Source organism: Cydia amplana, chromosome 18 (assembly GCF_948474715.1).
Source record: "Cydia amplana chromosome 18, ilCydAmpl1.1, whole genome shotgun sequence".
Taxonomy (NCBI): Eukaryota; Metazoa; Arthropoda; class Insecta; order Lepidoptera; family Tortricidae; genus Cydia; species Cydia amplana.
Window position 1 is genome coordinate 7,092,661 of NC_086086.1, and position 8,558 is coordinate 7,101,218.

The following is an 8,558-nucleotide window of genomic DNA, read 5'->3' on the forward strand; positions in this document are numbered from 1 at the left end:
GGATTTACGCGTTCCGCGTTCCCAGAAAAGAAAGAATACCAAATTCTCAATGGCAGTGGCAGGCCACAGATAACAAAAATGTCACTGTTCTTTATGGTTAAAGCATTCCATTCATGAGCATTATTGTATGCTAGTACGAAAGCTCGTACGCTGGAACGTGTCGTAGTCGCTTAATTGTACCTATGGATGTATAGTACTGTCTGGTCCCTAGAAATGCAAAGTAAACTAAAAAAAAGTATTTTCTCCTTGGATCACAATTCACAAACGTCAAACTAAACAATTTTGACATGTATTCGCTTGGAAAGTGCTTGTTTATTTTGTGCATTACGGATAAGATTTAATAAATTATTACAATATTGAATTACTGTAGCATTCATAATACTCGCACTTATTTATAACAACAATGTCGATTACAACATTGGTAAGTACCTAGCATGTGTAATAAAGTTGTTTTAACCAGGCTAACTGAAGCAATGTTTTATATTTTGTAATTTTGCAGTATTATTTAGAGTTAAAGAAAGAGAATGCGCATGAAGACTCAATCTGGTGTTGCGGTTGGAGTAGAATAGGCCATGAAAAGAAGAAACCCCAGGATAATGGTGAAAATGAAAGTAACGAGAACTCACAGTAAGTTAACCTAATTACTCTACTAATTCTACTATAGACATCTTGTAGTTTAAACATATATCTTTAATAAAATATTATCTGTTTTCAGGGATTCAAACCATTCTCAAGAAGCAGTAGAAGATTATATCATCACAGGAGGGTTGGATGATATAATTAAGATTTGGCAGTTAGAAAATGGGAAGCTTGAGCTAAGGCACCAACTGGAGGGACATTCTCTCGGCGTCATATCTGTGGCTGTGAGTCCCGACGGTAAAAGTGAGTATTATTGTTATTTTCCAGAATTGTGGTGGATTTATTTTCCTATTGACTATCTGATTTTGACTTGAGCAAAAATTGGGTTTTTAACTGTAATCTTACACCTTGATTCAACCTTCATAGAATATTGGTTAAAATATGTTCATACAAACATTACTAAACACACTAGATTGAATCACGTACAACTCTAATAATCTCAATTGAATATAGATCATAAATAGATGTCCTATTATTTATGTAAATCAATTTAATTGCAGCATTAGCAAGCAGTTCTCAAGACTCCTCCTTAATCCTATGGGACATTGCATCTGGTGAAAAACTCAAGACAATGGAGCCGGGCGCCTCCGATGTGTGGACACTAGACTTCTCACCCGACGGCAAGCATGTGATCTCGGGCAGCAATGCGGGGAAGATCCTCATGTTCAGTGTGGAGAGTGGCAAGCAGGAACAGACGTTGGATACTAGAGGAAAATTCACATTGAGTGTTGCTTATGTAAGGCAATATAGTCAGACCAACTAAGTGTTATTTTAAACGTCATAATTTCATAGAAGTTTGACGTTTAAAATAACACTTGCAGTCTGTGCTATCAAAATCGCTATATAGTTAACTTGGCCTGACTCTAATTTGAAGACTTTCTGCCGTGCCCCCGCCAAGTCGAGCAATAATATTCTTTCAGAGTCGCATATGTGAATTCATTTTATTTTAAGTTTATATATATATATACACAACTTCTTTATTGAAAAGATGTTTCTGAAAGCTTGTAACTTATGAGAGCAAGCAGAGGTTCCTGAAAGAACATTAGTCAAAAGGACATGAAAGTTGCAAAATAAAATAAAAAATATATCTTTCAGAGTCCTGATGGCAAGTACATCGCCAGCGGTGCTCTGGACGGTATCATCAATATTTTCGACGTAGCACAAGGCAAGCTGGTGCACACGCTAGAAGGCCATGCCATGCCCATTCGCAGTCTATGCTTCTCTCCGGACTCGCAATTACTGCTAACTGCCTCCGATGATGGTCATATGAAGCTATATGATGTGTAAGTATGAGAATAAAGGTTTGTATACAATACTAGGATTAGTACTTCCTCACTATATTTATACGATCGGTAGTACAGTCAGCAGCAGAAGTTGCTAAGCGGGCCAGGTGTTCCAAATGATCTTGACGCGACTTTATTATTAAGAGAATAAGAGCGTGTCAATGTAAATTTGAACACCCCGCCATCTTAGCAACTTTTGCTGCTGACTGTACATTAGTTCCGAAAAACTCATTGATGGGCATTTCTATTTAAAGTTGTACCATGACTCACTTGACGAGTTGAAAATATAATTTGGATTATTTGGTACTTTTTCATGTAATTATATGAGTAAATATATTCTAGTTTACCAAACACTAAAGAGAATCGTCATATTTTTAGGATAAATCAGTTAAAATTAATATTTAATAGGATGAGGGAGGTTTTTTGTGGTCCGTTTGGTTACAAATGGTTTTTGATGTAGTAAATAAACAACATACTTGAAGCAAATGTTTTTATGTTCAAAGCGTAGAACTGTTAATAAACAAACTAAAAACAATCATCATTGACCGATTAAGAACAAACATTTTTCATAAAAGGGGATTTTAGGTGGTTTGGTTACGAGGTGACCCCAAATCGTACCTTATTTTTAGGTTTATTAAATAGTTATTGGTATTACTGCCATGTGACGAATAACAATCATTAGAATTATCAAAACATGTGATTATTGTCAAAAAAATTAAATATTTTAGCTTTTAAATATTAAATAAACAATAATAAATACTTTTGAAAACAAGGGGACATTTCCAAATGGACAAAGTAAAGACGAGATCACAATAATTAAAAATTTACACAAATACTCAGTGAATAAAAAAAGGACTACAATATATGTACTAAAATCAGTAGATAGAGTTTTAAACATAAAATAAATCAATATTACTTCATAAAATATTACTTATTAATTGCACATGAATTAAATAAGTACAGACAAAGTCACGGTAAAAACTACATATACTCAGTGTGCGTGCGACTTTACCGTGTCCGTTTGGTTACATTTTTCTAGTCCGGCTATATGTTACGCTTCAAATTGTTACCAAACGGACGTAACGATTTGTCTGGGCCAGAATTAAATATATTCAAAATAATACAAAACTAACCACAATATTCAACTTATTTACTTGAAAAATAACTGTATGAGACATAGTTTTATTTAATATAAATAGTATTTCAGTTACTTAAGGTTTAAGCCTCAAAAACTGTTGAACAAAACGGACAAAACATTGGGTAAAATTACATGTCAACAGCAGCAGGCCACGATGGTCGCGATTTTGACCGTTTCAAATCAAATTTAACGTTTAAATAAGCTTTATCTATGGTCACAGGTTTGCCAGGATAAAATAAAACCTAAAATGTTGGTAAAAAATACTTCGCTACTTGGCGAAAACTGCGAACCCGGACTATGTCCGATTCGCGATTTCGGCGGGACAACGGTTTTTTCGAATTTAGACCCTTTTATTAATGTTTTTAAAGCTGTTTTTCATAAATTACACATTTTTCAACATTTAAACTATGCCAGGAATGCATTACTTGGTGTTGCCTTCATAGAAAAAATATGTGTAAAAGTCCATCAAAAGTTGAAGTCGGTGAAGGGGACAGTACTACGGGGTGATTTTATCATATCTAAAAACCAGATTTTAAGTAAGAAAAAAGTGATTTATAGAGCATTAAACTTAATAAATGATGTGTCCATATAATATATTTCAATAAAAAACATCATTTGTCCAGTTAAAAAATTCGTCTTCAGAGTAAATCGCAAAAAATGTAAGGGGACATGCGAAAAACTCGAGGGTACAACTTTAAATAGAAATGCCCTGACATGATACGATCCAGGATTCGGCATCCGATTTGGAAGTTGCACGTATTGTTGTAGTCTGCCATTTTAACTGAAAGCATATATGAGTTCATAAACTTAAAAAAGCGGCCAAGTGCGAGTCGGACTCGCCCATGAAGGGTTCCGTATTTAGGCGATTTATGACGTATTAAAAAAAAACTACTTACTAGATCTCGTTCAAACCAATTTTCGGTGGAAGTTTACATGGTAATGTACATCATATATTTTTTTTAGTTTTATCATTCTGTTATTAAAGAAGTTACAGGGGGGGGGACACATTTTACCACTTTGGAAGTGTCTCTCGCGCAAACTATTCAGTTTAGAAAAAAATGATATTAGAAACCTCAATATCATTTTTGAAGACCTATCCATAGATACCCCACACGTATGGGTTTGAAGAAAAAAAAATTTTTGAGTTTCAGTTCTAAGTATGGGGAACCCCAAAAACTTATTGTTTTTTTTTCTATTTTTGTGTGAAAATCTTAATGCGGTTCACAGAATACATCTACTTACCAAGTTTCAACAGTATAGTTCTTATAGTTTCGGAGAAAAGTGACTGTGACATACGGACGGACAGACAGACATGACGAATCTATAAGGGTTCCGTTTTTTGCCATTTGGCTACGGAACCCTAAAAAGTGAATTAAAATTGCAGTGTCCACGCGAACCTGGCCGGCACATTATCCGGCCACGCCTCATGGGTGTTATCCGTCGCGTTCTCACCGGACGGCAAGCGCTTCGTGTCCAGCAGTGCCGACCGGACCGTCCGGGTCTGGGACCTGGACTCCATGCAGTGCCAGAACGTCTTCAAGGACAACAATGACCAGGTATGGCGGGATCTGAGGGCCTACCGTGAAAATCGAAATTTCGATATCTGCCTCATACCATACCCCGCAACGGAGCTAGCAAAACCGTAGCATATGACAGTTTTGTGTCAGGGTTGGCGATTCTGATGAACCATTTTGCTTTAACTTTATTGTATGTAAGATTAATAAAATTGATCGAGAACCTTGTTGACCCTCTTCCGATATAACCCGGTTTAATTTACTGTCAAAATAATATAAATTAACAGGTCAATGTCAATATTAGATGCGTTTCAATGTATCTGTTATTTTGTTTATAAAATCACGTTTTTTTACGCATTTCTTTCAAATATTACCATGGAATTTTCACTGCTTCAAAATATTGGTGTGTTTGAAAACAAAGAAAAAATATTTTTTGTACTTTAGTTTATGCGTAGTAGTGATAACCCTGACGTACAACTGCTACAGATTTGCTAGCTCGGTTGCGAGGTATGCCTCATAACACCCTTGCGTATTCGAGCGATGAAGAGGCAGATATCGAAATTTCGATTACCGCGGAAATGGTGAGGTTTCCAAAATGAACTGAGCACAACTTTATTGTTAGAGATTATAGCCGGGTATTCATTAGGCAACATTTGTTAATAAACTGTTTATGAATTTGATCATCATGTTTTGCAACAAGTTTACCGTAAACACTGTTTCTCAAACTTAGCAGTCCACACTAGTTTAGTTGTTGCTAGGATGTCGCCCGAGGATTTTCCATGTTTCTAAACTTGCGTGACACACGTCCACACTCGATGACATCTGTTTATAAAATGAATGTTTCGTCTTGCTCTCCACCTAGAGTGGGGAGCACAGCAACATGTTTATGCAACAATATTACATCATCCTTGTTTATAAACATGTTTACAGATATGATGAAACATCGTGCAACACTGTTTATAAACAGTCATTAAACAGTGTTTATTAACAAAAGTTGCCTAATGAATACCCGGCTTAAGCTTGTATAGATTATTTTGAACATCTCACCGACTTAGCTACTTCTGCTGTTTTTTGTAATTTTTGGAATACTTTTGCAAATTATCGTGTATATTCAACTAAATAGTGTCTAACTAAAGTGTTTGTTTTCTGTTACAGGTATGGGGAGTGAAATTCAACGCAGATAGCAACAAAATAGTATCTGTTTCCGAAGACAAAAGTTTAATCATTTACTCGTGCCCATTATAGCGTGTATATAATTAATTAAATAAACAATTTTATAAACAAGTTGCGCATTTTCCCTTTACTTAACATAAATAGAGGGTATAAAAAAGCACCGCAAGCGTGCGTCTTGAGTTTATTTGAAATAAAATATTTCTGGGCTGTGCAAGTGTGCACAGGATAGCTATTAGTCGATAAGTATATTAGCGTCGATAAGTTTCAAAAAATTCTGGGGAGAAAATGCAACCGGCATAAACGCTAAAAGCCGTAGAAAGCTAATTGTAGATGGCGCTCTAGATTTTATTAAAATAGGTATAAGAGAGAAACCTTTGATTCTAGGGGTTTTAATAATGGTGGATACTCATTTCGGATTTTATTCCCTTCATTCAAATTAAGCTTAATTTAGAACCCTCTTTGGGGTTTTTGGTAATGTAATTTTACCGTTGCTTTCCCTATGCAGACCGCGGTTTTTTAACGCGCCGTCGACGCGCGTCTGTATCGATAGACACGTGATTGAGAAATTCGGACTCGGGTGATGTTGGGAGCCCTTTTTAGGGTTTAATGGACAAAACTTTTTTTATAAATATACTTCATTTATTTCTATTATTAATTATAAATATCAATATTAAATTAAAGTAATAAACACAATAAATGGAACGACTTAGTCATTTTGTGATGAAAATTAATTTGTAAATAAAATACAAATAAATATGTAAATTCAATCAATGATAAAAAAAAACAATTATACTACCTACATAATAATAAAGAAGAAAATTGTGATGGCTATGCTGTGATCTGTGATAAACGTGTGATTATTTGTAACTAGAAACCTAATTAAAGTAATTAATTACTATATATTATACTTATCTCTATCGATAATAAAAATATTATTTTGCATTTGTGCAGATTTTATCCTTCCCAGTTTCATGTAAATTAATTATTGTTTGTTTGTTACAAATCTTCCATTTTCCTTGTAACCCTGCTTGAATTGAATATTCCAAATAGTTTTAACTCTGTTCTGAACAGACAGGTTTTTGAGTGTCTGCAAGTTTATTCACGCTCTCACCAATGTGTGTCCTTTCATGGTTTCGAAGATTACTCTCACTGCCACATGCGTACGTGCATTTATTGCATTTGTAAGGGTTTTCTTCGTTGTGTAAAGCTTTGTGGGCTAACAATTCACGTCTATAGGCCGTAGCGTAGCTGCAGTGGACACATGTAAAAGGTTTCTCACCTGAATGAGTTCTTTGGTGGCCTAACATATGATGTTTATGGTCAGTAGCGTAATTACATTGACTACATTTATAACGCAACTCGATTGGCTCCCCAGTGTGTTTCTTGACGTGAGTTCCAAACCTAATTTTATCTCTAGTTTCATAACCACATTTATGGCATTTGTAAGGTTTAACTTTCATATGCACTATTCTGATGTGGTTCTTCCAGTTGCGTCTAGTAGGACTAGTGTAACTACAGTGGTCACATTTGTAAGTATTCTGATCATTTTTGGTAGTTATTAAAGAGTGTGTGCGACTAACATGGATTAACAGATCTCGTTTGCGGTTGCTGGTGTAATCACAGTGTTCACATTTAAATGGTTTTTCAACTTTGTGTGTCCTTTCATGGGCTAACAAGTCACGTTTACGTTTACAGGCGAAGCTACAGTGGCTACATTTGTGTGGCTTCTCCCCACTGTGCACCCTTTTGTGGACTGACAGGTCACATTTTTGGATGGAGGCATAACTGCATTGGTCGCATTTGAAAGGTCGTTCCCCAGTGTGTATTCTGTCGTGAATTTGCAAGTGAGCTTTATAGGCAGTGGAGTAACTGCAGAGTTTGCATTTGTAGGGTTTTTCACCACTGTGCACCTTTCCATGTACTTTAAGCCTATATTTTTCATCAGTAGCATAATTGCAGAGGTCACATTTGTATCGTTTTTCTTGGACTTTAATACTTTTCTTACTAGGTGATTTGGAATTTGTTCCCATATGCATATTTTCGTCTTTTTGCGGAGTTGATCCTGCAATAATAATACTAAGCATTACATTACTAACACAACATTGTCAATTATGAGTAACAAAATAATGGTGATGATACTGAATTTCTTAAGCTTAACAATAGTAGTATAACATAGCCTGGAGTTAGAGTAAGTCATATTTTTAATAAATTGAGCAAAATAGTTGTAGGTGTTAAAGTATAAAACTATAAATGACTGTTTAATTAATTTTTATATTTACTCAATATCAAAATGTTGATATTTGAATATTAATGAGAATAAAATAAAGCTTACTATAAATTTCATTGTTGACATGTTTGTCTTGGTAGTTTAGGAGACACATTCGGAACTTGTATGTATTGAGACCAACCCTACACATGCCACTCTCCATGCTCACATGCATTGTCTCCAGTCTGACAGAGCAATTCCTACCAAGGACTTTACTTCCAATAGTTGCTGTAACAATTATAAAATTAAAATAAAGATGAGGTTTCGTAAGTCTGAAACCCAATTATAATTTATTAAATTTATACTGACACTACAAGACTAGTATTCATAACAATTTATAATTGCACACATATGCCAGTAAATATTTCATTAACACCTTAAATTAATTTACAGTTTTAACAATACATGTACAGTCGCTATCAGATATATCGGAGCGGCCAAGGTGCTCACAAATATCTGAGCATGCCTCTATTGTCAAGCGTTAGGGTGGTTGTTCAGATATTGTGAAGGCCTTGGCCGCTCCGATATATCTGATGGCGACTGTA

At 35.1% G+C, this 8,558-nt stretch overlaps 2 protein-coding genes across 2 annotated transcripts; one reads left to right on the top strand and one right to left on the bottom strand.

The window, feature by feature from the left end:
* Positions 1 to 287: 287 nt before the first annotated feature.
* Positions 288 to 5,854, top strand: LOC134656511 (superkiller complex protein 8). Its single transcript, XM_063512070.1, has 7 exons — positions 288 to 421; positions 500 to 627; positions 716 to 882; positions 1,140 to 1,375; positions 1,735 to 1,922; positions 4,445 to 4,616; positions 5,730 to 5,854. The coding sequence occupies exons 1-7, from the start codon at positions 404 to 406 to the stop codon at positions 5,817 to 5,819; spliced, it is 999 nt and encodes a 332-aa protein (XP_063368140.1). The 5' UTR covers positions 288 to 403; the 3' UTR covers positions 5,820 to 5,854.
* Positions 5,855 to 6,784: 930 nt separating this feature from the next.
* LOC134656214 (zinc finger protein 239-like) lies at positions 6,785 to 8,231 on the bottom strand. The gene is made up of 2 exons (XM_063511716.1): positions 8,080 to 8,231; positions 6,785 to 7,809 (listed from the first exon to the last, which is right to left on the bottom strand). Exons 1-2 carry the CDS (start codon positions 8,186 to 8,188, stop codon positions 6,800 to 6,802), a joined length of 1,119 nt encoding a protein of 372 aa, XP_063367786.1. The 5' UTR covers positions 8,189 to 8,231; the 3' UTR covers positions 6,785 to 6,799.
* Positions 8,232 to 8,558: the final 327 nt, after the last annotated feature.

Excerpts from the sequence above, each read along its gene's own strand:
- LOC134656511 (XM_063512070.1), top strand. Across the intron at positions 628-715 it reads GAAAGTAACGAGAACTCACA|GGATTCAAACCATTCTCAAG; the intron begins GTAAGTTAACCT and ends ATCTGTTTTCAG. Across the intron at positions 1,376-1,734 it reads TCACATTGAGTGTTGCTTAT|AGTCCTGATGGCAAGTACAT; the intron begins GTAAGGCAATAT and ends TATATCTTTCAG.
- LOC134656214 (XM_063511716.1), bottom strand. The coding sequence starts at position 8,188 with ATGCATGTGAGCATGGAGAGTGGCATGTGTAGGGTTGGTCTCAATACA. Across the intron at positions 7,810-8,079 it reads TGTCAACAATGAAATTTATA|GATCAACTCCGCAAAAAGAC; the intron begins GTAAGCTTTATT and ends TTATTATTGCAG.